Source organism: Camarhynchus parvulus, chromosome 7 (genome assembly GCF_901933205.1).
Source record: "Camarhynchus parvulus chromosome 7, STF_HiC, whole genome shotgun sequence".
NCBI classification, from domain to species: Eukaryota; Metazoa; Chordata; class Aves; order Passeriformes; family Thraupidae; genus Camarhynchus; species Camarhynchus parvulus.
Genome location: NC_044577.1, coordinates 18,008,952 through 18,036,495, shown reverse-complemented (window position 1 = coordinate 18,036,495; position 27,544 = coordinate 18,008,952). Strand labels below are relative to the sequence as shown.

General features: G+C 37.0%; 2 protein-coding genes across 3 annotated transcripts in view; one reads left to right on the top strand and one right to left on the bottom strand.

Moving 5' to 3' along the window:
• Positions 1-250: 250 nt before the first annotated feature.
• METTL8 (methyltransferase like 8) lies at positions 251-27,451 on the bottom strand. Its single transcript, XM_030952144.1, is given in 13 exon segments — positions 251-474; positions 476-630; positions 1,349-1,414; positions 1,511-1,617; positions 3,468-3,607; positions 3,940-4,003; positions 6,471-6,520; positions 7,088-7,479; positions 12,040-12,131; positions 15,360-15,515; positions 20,795-20,907; positions 21,038-21,133; positions 27,394-27,451. Coding segments are annotated over 12 exon segments (1,479 nt in total). The 5' UTR covers positions 21,095-21,133; positions 27,394-27,451; the 3' UTR covers positions 251-387.
• The window catches only part of DCAF17 (DDB1 and CUL4 associated factor 17), a 19,609-nt gene continuing 13,427 nt past the window's right edge, over positions 21,363-27,544 (top strand). For both annotated transcript variants that reach the window (XM_030952146.1, XM_030952145.1), the window contains exons 1-6: positions 21,363-22,042; positions 23,267-23,370; positions 25,270-25,360; positions 26,278-26,420; positions 27,211-27,289; positions 27,429-27,518. In XM_030952146.1, the coding sequence (XP_030808006.1) occupies positions 22,034-22,042; positions 23,267-23,370; positions 25,270-25,360; positions 26,278-26,420; positions 27,211-27,289; positions 27,429-27,518 (516 nt within the window). In that variant the 5' untranslated portion in view covers positions 21,363-22,033. The remainder of the gene's footprint in view (positions 22,043-23,266; positions 23,371-25,269; positions 25,361-26,277; positions 26,421-27,210; positions 27,290-27,428; positions 27,519-27,544) is intronic.

The window sequence follows — 27,544 nt, the reverse complement described above, 5'->3', positions numbered from 1 at the left end:
AAGGATATGACTCCGAAATTAACACAGTCTATAGTAATAGTGAGAACAGATACTCTGTTTCTCTAAATCTCTGAAACAATTATACTTCAGACTAACCTTTTTACATACCATGAATTTCAACAGGAATGAGGTAATACTTATAATTATTGACTATTCATATTCAAGGGAGTAAAATAAATGCCTGGTCACAGTTATGAAAATATTATTGCATATAAAGCAGAAGTCAGAAATGGCCTTTATTTCCCCCCAGATTTTTCTTACACATATGAATTTACAAAGAAAAGAAAGTCAAAGAAAGGTTTTCAGTTCAATACATTTATTGAACTTTTCAATACTTTTCAGTGGCTAACACAACATTTACACATACTTAAATGAAAATACACATACTTAAATTTCCTTCCCTTTCTGAAGTTCAATTCTGTACTGCATTTCTTGAGTAAAATTATTTACAAGTGTGCCTTTTGGTGCTTTCTTCAGGATTATGCAGAGATTGCAATGGCTTCTGGAACTTGCTTTGTATCCAAACTCGCTGCATTTTCACTTTTTTCTTTCTGTTTACTTGTAATCGCCGATCAACTAAATTCTGAACTTCAGTTAATCCAGCCAAGGTGAACATGTTCCATACCTCATCTATTTTTTCATATGAAAAATAATTGCATTAAAACAAAAAGTCATTTGTAGAATGTAGTAATTACCAACCTGTAGCTCAACCAAAGATAGAATTAAATCTGTTTTGCAATTTGAAAGCTAAAGGACATTTCCTGTAATAAGGATTTGTTAGAAATTCATTTTCACACCTCTTGATTTATATTGCAGCAAAAATTGTCATGTTGAGGCCCAAACCACATTAGTTATTACTCACAGCATCCATAGATACCCTTTCTTCACAAAGTTCAAGATGCCATAGTTGAGTAAACAAATGCATGCCATTTGGTCACTGTTCACGTTTTATCAAGATAAAGCTACTTCCCCTGACAAATGGCAATCCAGACTTTTATGCCATATATAGCTACAGACTCTCCTTCCAAGCATGTTTACCTCAATTTTAACAAAGAAATCATGTGCATGGTTAAATAATAAAATTTGAGCATACAATTACACACAGGATACTTAAAGAGAAATTTCCAGTGACGTCTGTAAGCAAAATTGCAGAACCCCAAATGCAACATGTGTGCACACAAAGGAAATTATTTTCTTACAACAGCTAGCATTGGCCTTTTTAAAAGCAGAGAATTTTTTAAAAAGCCAATAAAACCTTCTTTACATGTATGTTTTAAGATGAGCTTTCATAATCCAAATCACCTTGAGAAACACTCAACCCATTCTATGAAACTATAACATTCCATACCTTTGGTAAAGAAATATACTCTGGTTCCATCTCCTCTTACATAAAAATTTTCTGACAAGCAATGACCTAAGAAATTAGAGCAGTAATGAAAAAGGACATGTCACCTTTATTCCCAGAAAGAGCTAAAATGAACAGTAAAATACAAAACCATTCAGGAATTACCTTCTTTAAAACGAAGCTGAGCTGTATCATAGCGTCCGTAGTCCCGAAATAACAACATTCCTCCAGGCTTGAGTAGCTTAGCCAACCTATTCACAACCCCTTGCATCCTTAGAGAATAGATGAGATGCTGGGTGAAGTTTGCAAACATAAGCAACCAAGTTTGCTGCCACAGACCAAAAAGGCAGCACCACCTAAGAGTAAGAGACTGTTCAGGACAGTAGCTGTGCATAGAATTGCAGTCTTGCCTATAGAAACAGAAGTTTTGCACACACAGAAAGAAGTGTATGTGCACAAAAAGTGAAAGTGCTTTGAGAAATTTCATCCAGCAGAACTAAAAGACATTAATTACACAGCTTGAAGAAAGTTTAATATTTCCAATTCTGCGACCAAATTTTAGAGGTGCCTTCTAGCATAATTGAAGTGTTTTAAAAATTGACTACAAGAGTAGCAATTATCAAAAACTAAACACAACAGCCTAGAGAGAAATTACTAAGTAACAATTTTCTAAATATAAATGAGTCCTTCTCACATGTATTTTCCATCTTTTCAAAGTACCTAAGTTCTGCACCATGATTCCCTTGGTTTTCTTTTAAATTTCCCACTTTCAAAGTTTCCAGAAAAAAATGTATACTGAGAAAGATGAATCTGGATCACATTTTCTTTTATGCAGTCATTATTTTAATTCTATGAGATGGCAGTAATGACTAAAGCATCTTTGGCAAGTGGGTCTCAAAACACAGATAATTACATGAAAATCTTTGTGTGTGTATACACACACATGTACAGAAAAGCATCCATGTCAGCCCTGGGGAAAAAAAACCCAATCCAAACCAAAAATGACAACCCACCTCCCAAAAAAAAAAAACAACAAAAAGAAAAACCCAAACCAAAAAGAAAACAAACAAAACAGAAAATCAACCACAAAAACCTCAAATGTATTCTTAAGAGACTAATAGGAAAAGATTCACAGAAATTCTGACAGAACATCTGATTACTGCTTCTGCAGGCACAGTGACTGAATGAATCACTGTTGTCCAATTTCTTTCTGGCAGCATGGCTGGAATTACAGAGATCTAAAGTCTCCTGATTGAACTGCTTTTGAAACCTGGACCCTGGCTTTATGTGACTCGTGCTCATGTCTGAATAAACAGAAAGAAGAAATATTCTATAGAGGGAAGGTTTTCCTGTATAAAGCTAATCACTAGTAGCAGGGAAACAGTTCTCAGACCTAGGCAAATACTGTTCTGTACACCAAGTCTTGAAGTAATAAATGTATTATTACACCAACAGCATGTATTTCTCTTCATATAACCTAGTTAGAGTCAAGAAGTTTAACTTACATGCCCTCTTTTAATATTTTTGCATTAAAAAAAGGTCATGTTCACAATCAGCCAACCTTAACAGTCATAAAATTTGGTTCATTAGACATTGAGAGGCATTAGCAAAAGCTAACAGTATTCAACACCAGACATGAAAATTAGATCAAATGTTTGTAATCCAAAAGAGTTACAAAATTATACAACCATTTTAGTTTAAAAGGGCTGCATGTAAGCATTTGAATGTGGCTAAATCAGCAATCTAAGTCTACATCAACACATTGTAAGGTGTTAAATCACTAATGTTTGGTTTTGATCACTAAAAATAACTACCTTCTAGAAGATTGTCAGCCTGGTTTTTTAATTTGCCTTTTTTTAAATCTGTCCCTTCTAGTAGAGATGTACTTAGTTACAATATATCCCTTGTATTTTGATGGTGACTGGAGACTCACTAATTATAATTAGCCTGACCAGCTTCTCCCTTGAAGCCTGAAAATGGTAAACAGCATTTAAAATACCTTATATATGCTGTAGCTTATTAAATAACATTAAAGATTCATCATCTTCTTTGGCTATTATTGAAAACCTTCAGTTAAAAAAGAGATTTAACCCATTTGCTTTGCCCTTTTGTCTTCATTTACCTGTCAGGATGAATAGTAGAGAGCACAAAGACAAGGAGAATGACATCCAGGATCTCATCTGGGAAAGGATAGGGTAAAGCATCATCACACACATCATGAACAAAGGCAGAACACCAGGCTGAATTGTAGGACGAATGTGACTGTCAGGAAAAAGATGAAAAGAGGCACAGAGAGAACAGTAGTAGTTAATACGTTTACTGTGACTCAAGAAACATTTTTTCTTCAATTATTCTGCATTGTAAAACATCTCATATAAAAGCCTATTCTGTCCAGTATCTTACTCAAGCTGAGAAGCAAGCTCACTGATGGTATTCATTCCTCTCTGCATACAGTATGACTTTGTTCTTTGGAATATTGAAAACTTCAGTTAAAAGTTGTCAAAGCCATCACATTCTTTTTCATGAAGATGGCTTCCTGGCAGCCTCCTGAATTACAGGCTTGTAAGGTACTCTAAAGAGAGTGCATGAATTACCTTCACCAGCTCCACTGCTCCTGAAGCAAAATCACAACAGTACAGAAAGGTTCCAGGTGTATTGCTAGGAAAACAAAACCAACATCAGTTAGAAAATCATTAATGTATAAGATGAAAGTCTACATCAGTGTTCATGAAACTTCAGAGGGTCCTCTGGGGTTCTCCGCAGGCTTGATCAAGCATGCTTTATTGATGTCTAGCACATGGAAAGCCACATAGGTTGTAATGAACCAATAGGGCAGACAAATTCATAAGAATACCAACTGAGAGCTAGTACAAAAAGAATTATAGCCTTGTCTGTGAGGAAGCAAAAAGGAAAAGAAAAAAGGTCACAGAGGGCTGTCAGAACTGATGACAATGTCCTGGTGCTGTAATGCATAAATGCACATTAATAGGTCACATTTTCTTACAGGAGCACTGCATTATTAGCCCATGCATGCAGTTTAGCTAGCAATATGATTTGGGCAGGGATGGAGAGTTGCAAAAGTCATCCAGTTCTGTAGAAGTTTGGGGTTCCATGTATCACCTTGCTGTTCTTTTGATTTGATTAAGCATTATTGGTTATTGTACTCCATTGTCTCCTTTGTTTTGAATAAGAATTTCCTGTAGCACTGTTTTCTCTTCTCTTCCCATCCAAGACTCAGCCAGCTGCAAATTTCCTTGTACCATTCATCAGATACTAGTAATTCTAGGGAGAAGTTTTTTCACCTCAGAAGGATAAACTGAGAAAGTTACTCAAAACCCACTAAGAGATGACCTCATGATCAATTCATGATCAATTTAATAAATTAAATATGTATTTAAGATTTTGGATAGATGGCTTCTTTAGAAGGGAATCAATAAACTCTGCCTGTAAGATCTCACAGTACACACAGCTAAGCTAGTGATTTCTGAAGGCTCAAAGGAGAATGCTTCTGGAACAAAATATACTCCATGCTTGTTTGGTTTGCTGAGCAAAACCTTTATCAGCTCTGTGACCACCATGAGAATTTATGAATTTACATATTTATTATGAATGAGGACAAGCAGCCAGGCTTTGGACTCAGTCAGTCCCTTTGGAAAGGTCAAGCTGATTACCTAATAGACTTGTTAGAATGTAGGGGGTTTCTTTTATTTTTTTAGAGCAGAATACGAACTATGTAAAAGTCCACTTAAGTCAAAGACACTGCTTGATCTGGATGGTGTTTTCATGACACACTGCATTCAAAAGCACTAACTTAAAATTTAAGGGAGGCAGGGGGAAGAGGTTTAAGAGTTACATTACTAACTTTAGTGAAATTTTCTTTTGTACCCAGGGTACACTTGCTTGACACTGTCTTGTTTTTATATGCATATAGATATATTATTTTATATGCGTATAATTGCCAGAATGTCAATTTTTAGATTATTAAATTCAGAGTAAAACCAACTGTTCTCTAATGCCAAGCCTGCTTAGAGATAAGAGATCTTTCCATTAGGTCATATACAAGACAAACAAGCAAGTTGTTCAATCTATCAACCAATGTGATTGACTGAAAGATTTACACATGAATAGAGATCTCCAGGAAAAATACCTAAGGAGTAGAGTCTTAATTATCAGAAATGCCAATCTATGACTAATGCCTCCTGTGAGGAAAACACAAAAGTTTGTCTCATCTTTTTCAACACAGCCACATGACATCTTTTCCTATATAAGGTTCCTTTCAAAGTTTTCCTATGAAACCAGGCTCTCCTTTCACTACTTGCTGTCTAAAGCAAAGCATTTGCTGCGGGATGAAGATACATTGCTAACAGAGGTTTCATGTATGATCCTGGTGCACCACTTAATTCCTCCTGCTGCATTTCCATATCTGCAAAACGGAGAATTTTTGTATAATGGTGATACTAGCAATTAGAATTCATTGATAGAATAACGAATTGTGTTGTTCTCAAGCTCTTAAAGGCATGAATAAAGAGAAATCTATTTCAACCCTTGAAATATACATATCCTTTCCAATAAAACCTTCCTGCCTACATGGATGGGAGGACAAGCTGTCATAACAGATTTTTCTAAAACTGGAAGCTAAGTGGATTAAGATGTTTCAATGAATTAAGCAATGTGATACAGGACTTGTGCCTTGACACTAAAACCACAAGTAATGTGACAAATATACCAGCCAATTCAGAACGAATAGAACTTCTTTCCAATAGCTCACATGCCATTATCTATGGTCTCTATAGTTTTGGCCTTTTGAAGAGATACCAGGTAGCTTTACAGTGACCTATAAAACATGAGATTACTTTATCTGCCTGAGATTAACTGCAAGAACTCAGCCTGAATGCACCCAAAGACAAGCTTTGTCAGCAAATATGATCCCCCAGGACAGGGTGGAGCAATATGAGGAGTATCCTATACTGATGCCACCAATATTATTTGTGGTTTGACACACTAAGAATCTTAGCACTTTAAAATGGTTCACTCAGCACTTCCTGCAGCACTGATCCAGCTCCAACATTTGGTGAAAATGAAGATATGAATACAACATTCAATTTGGAAATCCAACACAATTTACCATAGAACTTTCAGAATAGGAAAGACACTGTTTCCAGCTCCACAGCCAACCTAAAATCAGAAGAGAAATATAAAGTTAAAATAAATGAGCAAATAAAACCTTTTTTGTTATTTTTGTCTTAAATTAGTTGGCCAGTAGGATCCATTAGACTTGAAGGCATGTTGGACAGAAAAGGTATAATCAGCTAATACCACAGTTCTCAAATCATGTACATGATCATGTTTCTCCCCAATATCTTTCTGAAGTTAAAAGAGAATCAGTCTTTCCAACTGCACAAGAAAATGCAATACTCTTGTCCAATTTCATCATTTGACAAGAATGCAGCAAGTACCTGCACTTTGAGACAAAGCACTAAAACTCACACCTGTCCTGAGGAAATAAGATACCTGACTTTTAATGAAAATGGAATCTGACAATCTAGCCCTATTCTGATTTGGGAAAAACTAAAGGGAAAACCAAGTCCAGATTTAGGTTTCTCTGAAAGTTTCTGCCATAAATGAAAGTAGTATGCAAAATTCCAAAGGCTTGCTTTCCTGATACTTAGTAAGGATCTTCATGACATTTTTGAGTAATTCTGTGGAGTTCTGTAGATGGGGAGAACATTTGCAGTGCATTACCTCTAATATTCGGTAAGTGGCATCACAACCAGGGAAGGATTCTACCTTGCCAAGTTCTTCTCCACACTTTTTACCTTGAGGATTGGCAGTAAGAGCTTTTACTTGATTTTTATTATATAGATATCCTTGTACAGCAGTAGAACCAGATGCATCATTTTTCTCCCAGTATTTTTCTCCTTCTGCAAACATTCCATTTTTGAGTGAAAAACTGTTCTCATTATTTATTTTTGTGTGTTCCAAAGATATTTTTTCTGTTTTGAACTCTTCTCTCCTTTTTTCTGGAAGAATTTCTGGAAACTCCAGAAACAGCCAATTGCGATCCTTGAAAAAGTTATTTTTATGTGTCTTGTAAAATTCATTCCAATATTTACTGGCTTCCCTCTCATATTTATCTGAAATTAAAACAGAACAAAACCTTGGTGAATATGAACTTAGCTAGAAAATACTCCAAAGCAACATATAATTTGGGCCTCAAATATACAGTTTAAAAATCCATAGTTCCACACATTGTACATTTAAATTAAAACACATGGATTTTGTGTCTGACCTTACCTTGTGCTCAAAATAACTCCTATGAAGGTTTAATTAGTTTTTATGACACTTAGGAAGGGGTTGACAGGCTTACAGCATATTTTTAAAAGTGCAGCGACATCACCGAATAGCACCACCAAAATACACAATCCAAAGATTCTTAGACAAGTTCTCATGTCTCAAATGACAAAAACAATGCATCTTCTCAATTGTTTAAGAAATAGTTTTCAAATTAAGGAATTGAAATTCTTTCATGCTTTATGAAATTCTGTAATCAATTGCAAATTTGTTGGTACCTCATCACCTATTAAAAAAAATTCCGGTTCTGTGAACTGGACTGATAAATCCTACTGCATAGCAAATAGACACTCAGGGAATTCATATCCCTTCTCCACAAACATCTGTCCAACTTATTCTTAAAATACCACCTTTCACATACAACTTTCTTCAGTAATATATTACAGTCCTTAATTTTCTACATAGTTAGAAACCTTTTCCACTGTCTACCTAAGAACTTCCATGTTGCAATTAGGTCAAGCAATTCTTGTCCCAGGCAGGGATCAAGCAGACAAAGCAAAGATTATTCTGTTTTCTCTCTGCAACACCTATTTACATATTTGAAGTATTTTACTATGCCTCCATAAACAATCTTTTTTCTAGATTGTCTAAAACTAACTCTCTTCTTTTTGATTTTTAGACTTCTGATAGTTTCAATTTTTCTTCTCTAGATTTTCTCCAATTGATTTACTACTTTTGGGTGCTGTATTCTGGCAAAGGCATTATCATTGCAGAGCAAAAGGAGTATTTTATGAGGCTTCCAGGTTGTAATCCTGTTTATAACTCCCAGCTTGCCATTTTGCAACAGCATGACACTGCTGATTCAGCTAGTGATTCACCACAACTCTCAGACCTTCTTCTGCAAAATGACTACCAAGTCAATTGGTCCAAAACCTAGTTTGTTTTTTTTCTCAAGGAATTATTCTGAAGCAAAGAAATCTGCACTCATTTTTAGCAAATTTATATATTTCAGATTATTTTTTTCCAATGTTTGTCTAGATCTTTCTGAATCTTAATCCTGTCCTTCACCATACTTAAAACATGTTTTCACTTAGCATCTTCAAGTCTCTAATTTCCCGAGGTCACTAATGAAAATACCGAGCAGAACTGGACACAGAATAAAAAAGGCTGCCCAGCACAGCCTTCCATTCTGAAAGGCTCTCTCTAGGCATTCATTCACCCAAAAGCAGTTTCATTAGCTCTCACTTGCCTACCTTGCTTATGAAAATGTCAAGTAAAGCAAGTCAGAAGCCTGACTAAGGATAAACTTTAGGACATCTGCTGCTTTTCCCTTATCCCCAGGGCTTGTAACCTTCTCCAAGAAGAAAATTAGCTTGATTTTAGATGATTTATCCTTGAAAAAATATTTGTTGGCCAGTATTCATCTCCTTTGTTCTTCTGAACCTGTTTGCAAGCTCTGGATGTACTCTTCCAGTATTTTTCCAGGAACTAAAACCAATTATCTGACTCCTCTTTTTTTCCCACCTCCTTTTTAAAAAAAGCAAATATTCTCTTTTCTGCTTTTCCACTCATCCACGTACTCTACGGATGTACTTTGTAACCTGCTCTTTCTCACTTCAAGAACAAAATCTTTCCTCCTTCTCACTAGCACTAATTGTGCTAGCCACTGGACTGGAGCTAACTAACCCTTTCAAAGGAAGGCTGATAAAAAGATAAGAATTCTAACTTTTCAATGTCTCTTTTGTTGATGCTTTTCCCTTCCTTATCCCTCCTAAGTACCAAACAAATTTTTTCTTGTTTTTTTCCACTTAGTTCTGCAAATGCTTTGGAAATATCTTGCTACCCCTGACATCTCTTGCTGCAGAAGTGTACCTCATATAATGTGCTGCCTTTCCTGTTTTGTTCTCACTCACACCAACACATTAATTCTTTTAATATAAATGTACAGAGTAAATGTACAGTGCACTTCTACTACTCTCTTTAAATCTTAACATATTATTTCCTAAATTGCTACAGCTTTTCAGAGATAAACAAGGCTGAGAATTATCATTAGAGGCACAGACAGGCAGTGGGAAGTGGTAAGGAGGTGGCAGAATGCCTTGTCCTAGAAATCTGCATAATGTTTTAAAATTAACATTTAATACATCCAATTGTATTATTAAAGGGCAGGACCCAGCCCTGTAATTGTAATTGTACAGGCCTGTTTTATATTAAAAGTTCAGAGTTGACTGAGGTCATATATATATCAGATTTCAACAGTTTAAGTTGCACATTTATAGATTGCTCAGCTTCAGTATAAAAACCAAAACCCTTCTAGTCAAAAGATTCTTTAATTATTATCACCCCTTGCTATAGTCACGATTTTCCTACAAGTCTGCTCAGAACCCTTGAACTTAAATTCACATCAAGTTTTCCAGACTTCAGAACTGAAGGAAAGAAATAGCTAAAGTCAGCCTTTCAAACTGTATTAGTATGGAATGACATGGGTTTAAGTGAAGGAACACTTTACTTTGCATTGTTGCACTGGGCATTCCTGCATCTCTGTGTAATAACATGCATGCAGTATTATCAAATTTTTATTTAATTTTGTGCATTTAATTAGCCTACCCACAAAATATTACAAAGCATGTAAAAATTGCATAACTTAAAAACATATAAACTCCCGAGAAAAAAAACCCCAACCAAAAAAAAGACCCACCAACCAACCAACCACAACAACCAAACCCCCCAACAAAAAAACAAAAAAACAAAAAAACCGAAAAGCCTTTACTTTGTCAATCAATTTTTCTCCATAACATGATCTTCAACTGCTAGCAAGCAGGCCTGAGAAGAAACTGCACATGTTAATATGGAAAAAAAATTCCTAAATGTAGTATCATGACTTCATTCAGTTCCACTGCTCTTACTTTAAAAAGGCTCATCAGAGCTCTTCTACTTCAGTAATATGGTAGCATTGGTGAAATCTGTCTTTTTTTCCCCTCACTGTACTTTACAAGGCCCCAAAATAACCTGCTCATTAGCCTTGGTCTAGTTCATTGTTTACACAAATAGGCCAAAATGTACTTCCATTTGCAGAATGAAGCTGAAGCTTTCTGAAGGAACACTATCAGCAATGCTCACCTATTCAAACTCTAAACAGAGGGGCATTCATAAGAAATGTCCTTGGATTCTTGTGTTTCATGGCAATAGCCAAATGCCTGATTATTCCATTTCTCACCAGCACAAACTAACTTCTAATTGACTGTAGATGAAGAATGCAAGGTTCCATAAGCACACAGCCACACAGCTTACCTTTCAATTACAAGCTCTTTTTCAGCTTTTTGTACAAATCAAGTTAAGATATTAGATGTAATTTTTGAAAAACAAGCACTGTACTCCTGTATGTAGATAAAGAATGTGAGAGGTAACAGAGAAAGGCAGGCTGACAATCTCAGAGTATTCAAGGTGATGAAGGGCACACAATGCAAGGCACATTCTCAGGTAATTCAAATAAACTCCAACATGTGCCTTGGTTATCCCAAGGCATAGGATCATAACTACACTATCTGGCAGATTCATGACATGCTAAGTAAACTGAGGCACAGATATCCAAGTGACCACTTTCAGAACATCCTTCTACCAGAAGAATAAATGAAGAATCCAGTCTCGTATGCTACTATCAAGTTGATATTCCAGCTTTAGCATTCATAACCATCCTAGAGTTTAGTGTATGGTTTAGTTTGCCAGTTTGAAACTAGAGCTATCACTCTTTAGAAACCCAGAATACATTCAATTTCCTTCTGAAGACAGGCACAAAACTCCTCAATCCCTCAGAGAGCAGACCATGGAGGATGTGTTGGAACACCTTCCACACAAAGTGAACACATGGATTCTTGAAGCACTCCCAGCTCAGCCTGGCAAAGGCAGCAAGCTGGGACCAGCTGGGACCACTGCAACTTGCATGGCATTTAACAGAAATATGGTGCAATGAACAAACACAAGCTCTCTAAATAGTTCCCAAATCACTGAAAAGCATTTGAATATTTTACATGGGAATGTTCATCCCCAGCACTCTAGCTGATTGCAAATTCATTCCCTTTGATTCTGTAAAAGCCTTGTGTAGCAGAAGTTGTATTCTGGAGGACTGCAAAACGGGTCAGAACAACTGCACCATACTGATGCACGTGTTTTACACAGAGTCTACTGCCATCCTAATTGTAAAACTGTTCAAATAAGAGACTGTACTGTTAGGAAAAACACACTGTGAGTTCTTTTGAGGCAACAAAGGGAAAAAAAACAAAAAACAAATTTAAAAATTTAGATAAAAGAATGTATAAATAAAAAGAATGTTCCTGAAGTCTACAAATCTTCAATTATTTTAATAAAGAGCATTAAAAAAATTTATACCATTTGAAATTTGTTACCTTGGTCTTCTGATTGAACTTTCACAAGAGAATTCTCTGTTGCTTTTTTCTTGGCATTCTCCTCTTCTTCTTGTGACCATTGCATGTGGTCCCTGCAGAAGGCAATTGAAGCAACAGCTTTTCAATAGGGTTTTTCATAATATTTTTTCCCAGGAAAAACAGTCATGAATTAGCTACACTGTCTCAAATAACTTTTTTTTGGTTTTGAGTGTAAGCAAATGACCACAAGGAGACTGACAGTTAAAACCTAAGTTTCAGTGTATAATAGATAAAAATTAATTACTAATTAGGTAAAAGTCAAGTGATTAAGAAACATGTCCCAACTGCCAAGAGACTGAAGTAGCATGTATTTCTTTTATTAATAACAGGATTATACGCATCTTACAAATAGAGTGTGTTTACAGGAGTGTATTTTGAGTATCCCATTAGAACTGTATTTAGCTGAATACAATAAGAGACCTACCAACAAACACCCTAATGCAAGAAACACTTCACATTAATAGTGTTTATGATGAGGAACTAAGGACTAGCAAAGAAATCAGCTGTTCTGAAACAGGGAGCATAATCCACCTATTCAATTGGAACAGGTGAAATTGATGAACAGGATTTTACTTTTCTGAGGAACAGAGATAGGTAATATTAAAAAAAAACAAAAACAGAATGAGACAAGTCAAGCAGTGCTGCAATGTTTCCAAAGTCTATGCCATCTATACTTGTGTAAAGTGGTTACCTAAATGTTATGTTAATCCATGGTCACAGAACCAAGCCCAGATGACTAAACTGCCTTCCCTGCAGATTCTGGTTTGGATCAGACCACAATGGGGAGTACCCAAAAAATGCGCTGCAGGACGTTTTCAAAAGCCAATCAGCTGTCCCTCCAAATTGTCCAGTCTGAACAGATTAAATTAGGTAATATAATTCAAGTAATCTATTAGATCCTAATCCTACTGAAATGAGCTAACTGAAAGCCCCTGACTAAAATTCCATTGGTTACTATGGGAAAAGGAAGAAGGTGCCAACTTGAAAAGAGTTGATTGTCTCTAAAAGCTAATGAGCATCTTCCTTTTCCGTAGTTGGTGATATATAGGTAATTTAATTCTTAGACCTTCACTGTTCCTCTTCTGTTAATTGTGGGAGACCAATTGGTATGTATTTGTCTGCTTGCTTCAGACTTGATTTCCGCCTCTCTGCTGAAATATTTCTCATTATTGTCCCCAGCAGGTTGCCTCTCCCCTTCCTGTATTTGTTCACATGCCAAATGTCCCTGTGCAGTGTCATGGCTCTGACAGACACGCTGCAGTAGAATAAAACTGAGTGACCAAAGCATTACCAGGCAGACACCCTCTTGGAAAGACTTGCTTCCCTCACTGCTATCACCAGTGTTGACCTTGCCTACTCCAGCAGGCTGAAACCACGGACTATTCAGATGGCAATAATACACAGTCGGCCCTTCTGACAGATGACTTGCTGCTCTGTAATCTTTAGCTGATCAATTTTAATCCATCATTGCGTGTCTGTCAGAGCCCTCAGGGGATCTACACACAATACTAAAGGTGCCTGAAGCCCTCCATCTTCATTAACTGTCTTTTTTTTTCCCTCCTTGGAAATTCAAAAAGCCCCTTTTGGTGCTTTTGTTGAAATTTCTATATGGTAGATCCCAAACAGTACTGCTGCAGTACTTCTTGATCAAAATCTACAAAAGAGGGGTCACTTCATAGCTCTTCCAGCAATTATTTACATAGTATGGATGCTTCACATGAGGCAGCTCCTTCAGCAATACAAGTTGGTAGGAACACGGGACACATAAGAATTCTAAGCACAGAAGTGTTTAAATACAGAACTGTTTTAAGCTGAACACTGAGGCAGCAAAGCAAGCTATCCATTTTAACCACACCAGGAACTGTTAACATGAGTAGGCCTGATATGAGATCAAACAATGCTGCTTTCAGTTCAGCCTATTCAACTTAGTCTTTTTCCACTACCTTGTTTGCTAACTTAGGGTTTAATTATCTCTGTGATAATGTAAAAACTGGTTCAATTACTGACCTGAACAAAAGCAGGCATTTTTTTGCTCCAGTGTTTAGCATCATTTATTACTTCTCTCTCAAAATGACAGAAAAGCACCACAATAGATATCTAAAGCATTAGTTCCCAAATTTAATTTATTTAGTATTTCTAGCAGCAATGGTAGCAGCTCTTGTCTCTCTGCCAATTCACACAAAAAGAATGCCACTTTATGAACTAACAAAGATGATGAGTGGAAAACAAAAGGACATCATACATCAATGTTAGAGAAGACAAATATCTTATGCTTACCCTGTATAATCTATTTAGCACTACCACCACATCCTAATTCTGCTTATCTCCCTAGGGAGAACCCTGCCAATGCAATGAGCTTCAGAAACAATGACCTAACCCCCAGCACAGCCAGGTTCTTGATTTATCAAGACCTTCACAACTTCCATGCACCCCTGCTTCAATTCAACTTCACCTGTTTTCCCATCTGAGCTACAAAGACTCATCTGCAGATCCACTTTCTGAACAACCCTGTTTCTTCATTTCCATCTTCACAATCCACCCCAACCACCTGCATCAAAGTTTGATAACTCTGTGTTAGACTATCACTAAACAGTAGCAGGTAAAACTGAAGCTACACACGACAATTTTTTGGAAGGAAATTATAAAACAAACAAACAGTTTCATCAAAAAACAATGTTACAGAAAAAGGGTGGCCCTTTTCTTAAAATCTTTTCCTCCCTTGATTATACAGCCTACATTTCAATCAGCATTTACACTGATTTTACATTTTATGTAAAGGATTCATCCACCTAGCAGGAAGCACTAAGCCTGGAAGATGCTTAAGAACTACATTGCATATAGATTTATGAAACACAGAGACAAACTTTACAGTCTGAACACAATAATCAGACAGCTTCCAGCTTCCTTGACCAAGCAAGTATAGCCAACTCCAAATTTAGCCTGGAAGTGGTAAACATTAGGGAGCTAATCCAGTATGCAATGGTATTGTACCTAGAAATTTTCTGCCATTTTAAATAACATGATCCTCTGTCTCCTAATTGATTACTGATCCCTAATAATATGTGCCTTTCACTCCTTGATTAACTATCAGCTTGGCAGCTTTTAATGCAAGTCACTGAGAGGTCGTAACTGTCACATCACTTGTGACAGTCTCAGATTTCCTCTAGTGCTACCTTCATGTGTCTGTTCTGGCAGCACCTTGTTTTATACACCCATGTCATTATACCAGAGTAAACAATGTACAAAATTATATGAAAATCATCCTTGAAGAAACATCTCACCACATGTTATGCTCAAAGACCTTTGAAGGATCAGTTAAAATCCGTGATCCGAGTGGAACTGTTGGTCGTCTGTTACTTCGGTGCCTGTGTTGCATTTTGGTTTTCCTCAGACATAAAGCAGAAAGCCTTGTAATGAAGTTTGTTGTGTTGAGAGACCTGAAAACACATTTAACTCAAATTACAGTTTTGTAGTAATGCAACTGTTTATGTCACTTACATGAGAGGCTGGTCAAATAGCCAAGAACGAGATTTACTAAAAATCATTTACTAAAATATCAATTCAAATGCTTTTTAGAAAATGGCAACATCCCTTCAGTGTGCTGAAAGCCCAAATAATCCCAAAGTAGGCTACTAGAATGAAACCAGTCAAAGGATAAAATACTTGGTATCATTTCAAAGTCCTATCAGGGAGGGGAAGGAAAAGAAATACACAGTAAAACAATAACCCAAGACTGATACTGTACCTTTACGAGTGCAAGCAAGAAATGACCAGTAAAGAAAACACTTCTTCTAGTGGGCACATACTGTCAGCAAAATTGACATTTTTCACCCCACTCATTTTCTTCAGAAGATTTCACTCTGGAACTGTGACTATGGTTTTATGCTTTTAAATAGGAAAGTAAATATCTTTTTTTTAAGTGTAAACATAGTGCACATAAAGCTTTCCAACATTTCTACCATTTATTCTCCTGATCCCTGTTAACTGCTGTCTTTGAAATGTAATTCTTATACATGTTTAATTTCTATCAATGGAAATTATAAAGTGATTCAGATTTTTCTATTACATGTATAATTTTATCTTACATTCCAAGTAAAGTAAAATATAGCAATATCTTCATAAAGGATCAATAATGAAAGAAAACAAGTGTGTGTAGCTAGTATTATCATTTTTGGTGGGTTTTTTTGCATATTCTTGTTAATGTAAGCTTTCCTAATACTTTTACCCTGATGGGCTTTTGTTCCTTTTTTCCTTAAAATTATTTGAAGTGTCCTATTTTTTCCTGCCTTTTTTCTCTTCTTTTTTTGCAGTGCTGCTTCCGTAAAAACCACACGTACATATTTAATGCACTGAAAATCCAAAACATAGTTACAAAAGAACAGGCACCAGACACTACTAGAAAACATTCCGTGCAAATTGGTTGCAAAACAAAGATTTCTATCTCGAGGAAAATAGCAGTATTTGATCTCAAGTTTTGTACTGTGAATTGAAAATTATTAATCTGTACACATCAATACAATGACTGGCAAAGGAATCACTTCAATTAAATTAACAATTCCTCATTTATCATGTACTTTTGAATGAGTCATGCTTTAAAAAGGGCATTGTTTATTCATTTTAAGCCTACAGAAAAAAAAGAAAAAAAGATTAAAATTTCTTTTTATTCGTCAAAGTTTAAATAAAATAGAATTTGCCTTATGGTTTACAATGCCAAATAAAACCACTATTAATTTTGGCTGCTGAGACTGTAACGTTACCAAGACATGGAAGCATTGCCATACAGTGAAAATGTAACACTTAGGCCTATTTAAAAAATCAAAACTTCTTCTAATGTTAATAAGTTTATTGTGGTTGTTTTTTTTTTTTTAAATGAGGCTCAGCAACCAAAACTCTTCCAATTTATACTTCAATTACTATAACTTTTTAATGGTTTTTATTTGAAAATATGCATGCATTTTTCATAACATAATCTATAATTATTATCATATATGGGATATAATGAAATAGTAATTATTATACATGAAAATTAAGGCATCGTGACAATTTCTGCAAAATGTGTAATTTACATAAAGGCAATTAAAAATAAAATTATTGAAAATAAAAACAAAGAGAAAGTCCTCCAAAACCCCAAACCACAATCCAAAATTATTATTAAATTATAGAAATACTTGGATAAAGATTCCATTATTACACTGCAAACTGTTTACAAATCCTCTTCCTCCCTCAATCATTTGAAAAAAACTGAGTTAGTATCTTGCATTTCCTGTTCCAGCATTGATATTCACCATAAAATACAATGATTCAGCTGCTAGGCTAGTCACATAATTTTTCTTGGCTTTCTAAATATCTCAATAAGAACATGAAAAGATGCACAGATGGGAACTACAGTCAGATGACTAAGATGGTCTTACATCAGTAAAATCCAGATATGCAAGCCTTTCTATGAAAAAGTGAGCCTTTGAGTGAGAATTGAACAATTTTAGCAGATAAATTCTGAAAATGTAAGGCAAGTGGGGTAAGTGAGGAAGTTTCCTGTTGTAATCTATGTTAAAGGTGAATGAACTCCCTTGAGACATGCATGGACATCCCTGACAGTTATAAGTCATCCACAGATCATAAGATTAGTTGGCAACACGGCTACTAAAAGCTCAAAATGCATTAAATCACTTTTAAGCCTAAATTCCATTTTCTGAAGGGAGTCATTGCTCGATTGTTTAACCGAAGCTTGTTAATAAAACAGGCAAACACTCTTTCTTGTTATCAGGTAAGATGATCATACCCTGAAGTTATGACAGCAAGAAATGTTGCCTGAAAGAATTAGGAGTTCTTTCCCTGTTCACAGTCACAGTCAGGAATACTTTAGGTTTGATTTTTAATCAAAGAACTCAACTTTCATCTTTAAGGAAATTAACATAAAACTGAATTACAATAAAAATTACTAAATTTTGTAGCAGCATAATTATTTTTCAGGAAAAAACCCTTAAAGAAACAATGCACTTTATAACAATGTTGAAGAGCAACTTTGTTTCCCCATGGAGCACCGCCTTTTAAACTTTACAGCTTTGTCACTGTTACAACTACGGATCAGGTCCTCAGTTTAATTGAGAAATTTTAAGAAGCAAGAAAACACAGCATCTTTAGCACAACTTTTTGCAGGTGAGCATGCAGAAGAATGTACACACATCAACTGCTAGCCAGGCCGGAAGTCGGTATTAAATTAATTGATGTTGCCATTAAAACCCTGAGCAGTCACAGCCATAGAAGAAAAATTAGATATAGGAGAAAAGCACTGCTCTAAGATTTTTTTAACAGTGAATTACACCCCAAAACATTTGTAAACCACTTAACTGATGAGTAAAATTCTTTAAAAGTATCAATTCTAAGAGAGATGTCAGAGGAAAAAAACCAACCAAACAAAAAGAACAGAAATAACCTGCTACTTTTGTCCAAAAACCTAATTTAATGAACATATTCGATTAAAATATTTTGACATTTGGCCGATCAACTACAAATCTAACAACTTCCTCCATCTCCAATTCTCCTAGGTTGACTATATAATGCTTTTATCCCCATTCCTCTTGTTGATACTGAATAAACTAAGCTACTTTACTACTTGTAGAGTCTTTGTTATAAAGACAAAAATAGCCTATATTAGGAACAGTATGTGCAGCTTTTGTTACATTCCTAGAGAGAAAAGTATTCCAGAAACAATTCACTTCATGCATTTACTTCTGCTTGGTACCTAGAAGCTTATCTAGACCACATTTGACCATTAATCCCCAATGCTCTTCTGTAAAGCCTTGCTAATCTGTATTATCACCATCAAACACTACCAAAACTCAAAACACCTTACACAAAACAGATGCAAGCGGCAATCGGGGACAGAAAGGAAAAGAAAATTCAAGATAATGGTAACACAGAGTAGAACTATTAATTACCAGTGGCTATTTTTAAAATACATGCATATTAATATTTCTTAATATTTCCAGTCTGGTGGGGGTGACTTTACTGTCAACCAGACTCACTCATTAACTGAGTGCTTAATCCTATTCTATTTGACCAAGTGACTAATCATGCCCTCTTGGGGCTTCATAATTAATTTTTCAATTATATACTTCCAAAAAATTATGCACATTTGAAACAACAGGGTATTTCATAACTTCTCAAACTCAGCAGATCTAAAAATTTCAACTCTTTTTCTTTCTCATGCACCAGGAACAATGCAGACCTCCCTGTGAGCATAGAGTAACTTCAGTAAAACTGCTGCAGAGTAGTGCCTCCCAAGGGAAAAGAAAAACAAAAGAAAAATTATTTTTATTTATTTTGATTCCTATAGAGACAACAAAGTTAAAATTAGTTAAAAAGCAAAGCAGAAAAAAATAAACAAACCTGCCCCACCAGATATTACTTTAATCACATATACATGTGCTGAGAAGTGCCTGTTCTTCCACAAGCTTCCACTAGTGAGGTAGGCTGTTAAAAATAGTTGAGCAAAGAGGAAATAGTTTATGCAATGAGAGAGGAGGGGAGATAAATCCTGCGGGTTTACTGGAAACATTTACTTGAATAATCAAAGGGCTCCTCGTTACCCTGCACACCCTCTGCTGGCTGCTACTTACACGGAAGGAGGAAAAAGGAAAGAAAAGAGGTATTGAGACTTTACATGTGTATACACCTACTTGCAAGATACATCTAAACCTCCAAATGCAATCACTTAAACTATTTTAAATATATTATCTACAAAATACTGAATGTTTAAATGTATTGCCTAACAAAAGATAATTTGTCTCAACACAAACTATGGGGTTTTTTATTAAAGGTGACGAGAATTAGGATAGAGCAGCATGAATTTTACTACTGTCTACAATTCATATTCAAGAACTGCGCCGGCAGTTTACATACAAGCACGAACGGGACGGGACTACTGATGGATGTGTCGGAACTGTTTATTTTCTAGAATCTTTATAATACATAGTTTTGCCTATGCAAAGATCTTGACAGTTCGCATCTAGGCAGCAAGCTAAAGAAACTCACTTGTTACAAGTCACCAAATACTCATCCTAGCTAATTACACAGAGAGAAAGCATATTGACAGTGATTCTATCTAATCGACATAAACACACGTAGCTGGGGTTAAAACAATACTTGCTTGTTCATTTATAAGAAGACAAAGCATAAAACTCTATTCATAATTTCAACTTTGCTATAGAAACTTTTTGCAACTTAGAAAGTTATTCCGAATCGCTAATACATAGCTCTATTGTTCTATTCCTCACGTCTTCGCTACAGCTTAACAAGATGCATCAGCAATATCCATAGCTCTGCTGCACTGAGGCCTGTCTGTTTTCCCACAAACCTGAAACTCTCTAACTTTATGGATTCCAACATTGAACCTCACCCATTTACATTCTTGCAGGACTCTGGATGTCCGTGTGTACTTTAGTGAGCTACAACCTGCCTTGCCAGCTCTGAAGTCACTGGCAATGTTGCAAATCCACTGTTGTTGTTGTACGCTCCACTTACTGCCCTAATCAGCTCTTTGAAGGAGCAACTGCAACTATTGTGTTTGTGTTTAGCTCCCTGCAAGCAATAACTGCAAACCACCAGAAATTTAAAGGACTCTCTCTTTACTTCACTATCAGTGAAGATTCAATGTTCCACTCAGATCCTGAAGAATAGATATGGGCACACAAAAACATCAGCAACTTTTGATTACCCCATTTGGGCGCTTGGCCTCTGGCAAGGAAGAGAAACGAGTGTGCCCACAGACTTCAGTTGCTCTGCTGGCAAGCAGAGATTGATGACCGTGACAACATTTGGGACGTAGCTCTAAAAATACAAAAATGAAGTGTCATACATCTTAAGAAGTTCCTGTTAACCTTGGAGTTTTAAACGGGTTTCAACCAATCCCTTAACCTTCCCCCCAGGTCCGAGTACACTCAATCCCGCACTGCCGTACCCTAAAAGGCTCACGGCGGGTGCCCAAAGGCTCGCAGGTGCCAGGCCGGTCGTTCATTCCCGGGAATACCCCGCGCCCAACCCCGAAGGCTCAGCTCTATAGCAGGAATATTAAAAAAAAGGAAAAAGATACCAGTTCCCACTTTTCCTTAACTAGCTACCACTAACCAAACTTTCCTGATTTAATTGAAAACACAACGGGTAAAATGTTTCTATCTGCACGCCCCGCACGTCGAGCGCCCGCATCCATCAGCGCAGGATAGGCGGGGAGCGCGGCCGGGGCAGAGCTCCTGGTGCGCGGGCGGCTGCGCGGTCCCGGCCGGCCGCCGCTGCCAGCGATTCTCACCGAGCCCTGCGCAGCGCCTGCTGCTGCCCGCTCCTCGGAGCGGTGCCTTATCCGCGCCGACGCCGCAGCGCTCCCGTACGGGACGGTCACCCCGCTTGGCCGCCGCCCGCGGGCACTACGCGGCCCGCCCAGGAGCGGCGGCGGGAGGCGAAGTCCGGGCGGGCCGCGCGATTCCGCTCCCGGAAAAACTACAGTACCCGGCGGGCCGCGGGGGAGGCGCAGGGCTGTCCCCGCCCGGCGTCTGCGGAAACCGGAGCTGCGGCGGCCGGGGAAGCGCGGGGCGAGGAGAGCCGTAGGAAGGCCTCGGTTCGCCTCGCTCGGGAATCGAGGAGCAAGGGGCCGTTCGGGCCTTTTCCCGCTTCGCTTCACCTCTCGCCGGGCAAGGGCGGGGGTTTTAGATAAACCCGCCGCGGGCCTGGGCCTGCAAAGCTGCACGCCCTGCCGAGAGCGAGCCTGGAGCGGGGGAGAAAGGCGATCCCGCCCCGCGGGCCGAGAAAATGCCCGCAGGCGGCCGCCGGCGGGGGCAGGGCCGCCCTCCGGGCGTGCGGGGTGCACAACGTGTGCCGCCTCCTCAGCCGTAGGGCCCACGGCTTCTACGCCAGAGATGCCGGTGTGGCCCACAGGAAGAACCTGGGACTCCTGAGAAGGATCATGTGTCAGGTAATAGGCGGCCGCTCGGCGCTGCTGCAGCCCGCGGGCTCGGCTTGCAGCCCGGGGGCTGAGCTTCTGTCCCCATCCCAGGTGTTCGAGAGGCCCCGGTCACGCTGGAGAACAGGTCTGGGGAGAAAAAAGGTGCAGTTTTGATGAAGAGAGTAATGGTTAAAAATATTTCACAAGGCTCAGACCTAGAAATGTAGAAAGGATTGTGCTGGGCAAGAACTGCGAAGGCCCTTCTGTATCTAATAATTGTGTTATAAAATCTCATAAAAGCTTATTTCTATCACCTATTTCCCTAAGATGGCTTAATATTTAATACTAATCTTAAATTCTTAGTGCTTCATGTTGAATTTGGAAAGAGTTCGCATAATAAGATAATTGGCAGAGATTTTCAGGTAAACGTAACCCCAGTTCTCAGTGAAACTGATGTTACAGAAAAAATAGGAATGAAACCAATTACAAAGTGAACTTTTTTTTTAGTCAAAACAATTTCTGCTTCCATGCAGTAGTTGATAGAAATATATTAGAAAAGAATGTGGAAGTGAATTGGCAATTATATTGAAAATACATTTATTGGAAGTCAGATGAAGTGTCTGCTTATGTAACTAGATCAATAGGCATGCAATGTTTACTGAAATGAAAATAATTACATCTGACTTACACTTCTTTTTTCTAAGACTGGAACCTTTGTTAATGGTATAGATCTTCTGATATCTCAAATGCATGCAAGAAACTTTAATGTGAGCAGTTTATTTCTTTAATGTTCCGGGTGCTTATTGCAAATAATGGTAAATACATTTTTCTGTCTTTCACACCAAACACCACCAGTAGAATGGAATTAAGTGTTCAATAAATAAAATAAATTACATATAAAAGAATTCTCTGCATATTTATACTTTGGGGAGTTTAGTCCTTGATTTCAAAAGTCACTATGCAGGTTTAGTTGCCACTTTTAATACAGGTAAGCTAATGACAAAATATTCCTTACTGCTGCTGTCCATAATAGCTCATTAAATTTTTTTTTAATTTGGTCTTTAAAAAATACAAAATTTTATTATAAAAGGTCTGTTAATTTTATTTATAAAAACCAAGTAAGATTCTTTCTCGTATATTCAGCAGTAAAGTTTTAGTTAAAGTAAGTTATTAAGTTGCAGGAGCCAAAGAAAATATTTTCAGAAGCAAAGTTTGTTACAAATAGCCATCCATGTTAAAACTATTGTGTTTCAGGAAAGTACTAAATTCAAGAATGTTTGGACAACTCATTCTGCATCTCCTATTGCATATGAAAGAGGAAGAATTTACATGGACAATTACCAATGCTGTATTACCAGGTAATAAATTTGCAATTAGGAGGTACTGACTTACAGATTTGGGACTGATTCTGTGTTATATTGCTAACTTGACTCGTAGCTGCTGTGAATTAAATGGAGTTTACTTGGGAACAAAAAATAAGCAGGTGATAAATCTTTGGCTTACAATCTTTGCCTTACATCTAGATGCTGTTATATCTTAATGTGACACCTACTTTGTTAAAAGAAAGCCTGATCTTTCAGGTGCAGTATAACCTCAGCTTTCAGAGCAGGAATGGAAGATTAACACAATTTTCTAGTCTTGCACTAAAAAGCCAAATGAACAGTAGTTCTTTGTAGTCTGGCAACTAGCAGCATGCTAAAGAGTGTGTCACAGAATCAGCCTATGTAACAAACTTGGTACTATGTGAATTCTGTGTAAAATAAGTAAATTATTTTTCATGTAAAAGTACAGCCTGCAGTACATGCTAATTTTTGCAAATGTATTTTGTAGATCAATTCTCTGATCTAATATATTCTTCTGTTCCATGATCAGTTGCAGAGACAGGTTAGGAGGCAGCACATGGTAGGGTAGAGGACAGGAAATCTGTGTGCACCAGCCCTTGTCTTTGCTGTCCCTACTGTGAGGGAAGTAGCATGGACTTGGAGAACTGCAGTACTGAGGAAGTTGGGGACAGAGCAGTTTTGAGATAGTGTCATATGATACATCAAATACAAACTAGTCTGTCAGGGTAAACCACTAAGAGTCAATTAAGTTAATCTATCATCCACAGCTGAGATCTAAATCTGCTTTTATTCCTACATTGTCTCGATGTTTTCAGTACTGGGTTAACCTGTCTAACATTTTTCAGGTTTTCCTTTGTCTCATCCTCTCCCAGAGGGCAAAACTGTGCACAGTACAAAGCTTTTATTTTGTTGCCTTTTTCCCAACCTGGAAATGAAACTCAAGATAATTTTAGTAAGGAGGTAATATGAAGGCTTAGTGAGGAGGTAATGCCTCTTTAGTAAGGAGGAAATAAGAAGGCCTTCTTTAATGAAGGCCTTCAGAGGCAGTTATAGAAAGATGTCCACAAAAGCCCATCCTTAAAGGGATGAGTACACATTTATAGGTTTTAGGAAATTAGCATAATTGATAAAAAGCCCCAGTTCGGAGGACAAGTGGTAATGAATTCCACCTCCCAGGTCAAGCCCCTTCTCTGGAGCCTCCCTTTCAGCACTAGTTGTACTTTGTCCATGAGAATGGATCTCAAATAGTTGTTCTCAGCCTTGGTTCCCAGGGAGAACCAAGACAGCACTGGGGCCTTGCACCTCCTAGAGCTTGGAGCTCTGGAATTTGTTTTGTCTTTCTGCCTAGGTAAAGGCCATGGAAAAGTACTGGGAAAACTAGCTACTAATACAATAGGTGGCAGAGTTACAAATATCTGTGTGAAGAATACAGAGACTATATAAAAGGAAAAAAGGCAAAACCCAAACAGCATCAATTTTAATTAGTAGAGGGTTTTTTAAAAATATCTAGACATGATGCCACACCTTTGTTGTAAAAGACGGCATTGGAAGAGCCTGAGGGGAAGGTTCCAGGATGATCATTAGTTTCTGAAAATGCTTTCTTCTTAATGTATATCACTAGAGCAAGAACATTACTATTAAGGTTGTTACTTAAAGAAACCAACCCAAAACTAAAAGTAAACCCGAAACTAAAAACAAAGCAACCAGACCAAAAGATTTGGAGAAGGTTAGCTTTAAAATATTACATTATATTAACTATTGTTTATTAGGCCTTATTTTGAGAGCAATTTCAGGTATGTTTACAAAGTAAAAATAAGATGTTTAGGTTTCTGACCTATAAAACTGTATGAAATGACTTTTTGGTAAAAAGTGGTCTATAAAACAGACTAATGATTAGCAATCATTTTCCTCTAGCATTGCGCAACAGCCAAGACTAATTTATCAAAAGTCAAAGTGTGCCAAGTCTGAAAAAATAGAAGATGCTTTATTATTGGAATGCCCATTGGTAAGATTACTTTTTACTAGAACATTTTTGTGCAAAATACTAAATTAATATATTTTGATGAAACATTTAGAATTGAGTGCTTTTTCTTTCCAAATTATTTTCTCAGTGTTTTTAAGGAGTTCAGTCATTAAAGGTTTGCAACACGTGCCTTATTTATATTAACTGAACATTTAGAGGTATACTTCTCTGAATTTCTTAGTAGTGCATTCAAATCCTTTTTTCATAAGCTTTCATGGAAGATTTTATAACCAGTGCTTTTATTCTTATGCAACTAATTCTTAATTCCTTACAAAATAAATTCTACTTATATTTTTATTTATTTTTAAATAGCAAGGACAGTAGCTGGGAGTTTTAGTTTTCTTCAGATCCATTGACATTAAAAAAACCAAAAAGCAGATACAGTGGAGGCCCATTGAAACGACCCTGCCCAAAAACTCTTCTACGGTTTCTACCTGATAATTGCATCATTTCTCTCCTTCACCCAGTGTCCACAGAGCTTAGAAATATTAGCCCTCTCCTTGAGGTGCCTAAAACTAAAGCAGTGTAAGTACCATTTGTAGCAGTTGCTGTTGAGTTATCACTGAATGTCTTCTTTTGAAATACTTAAACAATTTTCTCTTCAAGATTGGTATCAATTAGATCAATAAACAGTTAACTTTTGCAAGGAAAAGATTTTTTTAAAGGGTGCTTCTTCTAGAAAAGGTAACTGTCTTGCAAAAAGTGTGACAGCTGATTATTTATGTCATAGGTAATTATTTGACATGGACATGAACTTAGAGATACTGATCTGATTAGCAGGCAGCTTTCCTCCTTCAGTTTTTGAGGAGTGTGTATTTACTTTCATGTTCTTCAAACTGTCAAAATGTTTTGTATCCTCCTGATACAAACTTATTTCTAATAGCCTTTTTTTTATGTAGGGGGAAATGCTACCAAGTCCGTCAGATTATAAAGCTTCCCTGATAGTCCTGACAGTGCAGAACTGGCTTCTACGTCTCTCTGCTGATAGTGGAGAAGTACTGGAAAAAGTGTATCTTGCTGGTTCCTGTTGCAAATTCTTCAGGTATTAACAACTAGGGTTTATATCATTAACAGTCAGTAGTAGTATAGTGGAGAAGGAGAGCTTAATATAATTAACAGTGATTAGTGCTATAGAGGAGAAGGGGAATCATGTTATTTTAGTACTACCCTATGGCTGACAACAGGCTTGTTAATCTCAACCATTACCTGGAGTACTGTTCCTGCATGCTCTTACTTGTAGAAGAATTTAATCTGCTTTAGTATTATGCTGTCAAATTTGGTATCAAGTTCCACAAAACCTAGCCTACTATTTGCTTTTCTCTGACAGCTTTACAGCCTTTAGTATTGCAATGGCAACATACCGAGGGAGGACTTTAAGAGCTGAAAAACAAACCTGATCAAACATACAAACAATATGTTTGAAGTCTGAGCTGTTTTTAATTTGCAAAGGTTCTTTTCCATAGGGTAGCCATATTTCTCTTTTAAAGCAGGGCAGTTACTGCTTCTGGTAAACTGCTTCTTTTTTTTGGTTTTCAGAAAATATTTTTGTTAGGCTGAAGGATAGGAAAGTGGTGATTATAAAGGAAAGGAGAAAAATTAAGATTGGAAAGTGTGAATATTCACTAATTTTTCTCACAATCCTGTATGAAATAAGTCATTCCTTGTTCCATGGATTTCTGCTTTATTGCAAACAGCCCCTCTTCCAAATCAAATAGTCAAGTTTCCCTGGGCACAGACATCTGCTTAGTTATAGTTGATTATATTTTATGTGAAATAATACATTAATAAATGGTTTTTAAGTGGTTAAGGCAGGCCTTTCTTGTCACAAACAGGTATCTGAGCTGGGATACTCCTCAAGAGGTAATGATTGTAAAGTCAGCTCAGAATAAGCTCCCTGCAGCAGCACGGCAGGTAAGTGTTGTAATTTTTACAACATTGATCAAAAAAAAAATTTACAAGCATAAAGATGGGGACATTGTACTTGCTTATTATGGAAGAAGATAAAGATGTCCTACCTTTAATAACTATGTTCAGTATTGTTCCTTCCCAGGCAGGAATCCAACAGACTGTATTGTTTTATCTTGCTGTATTCCAAGTTTTGCCTCTTTCATTCATTGGAATGCTGGAAATAAACAAAAAGGTAAGTTAATTTCTCTAATAATATGT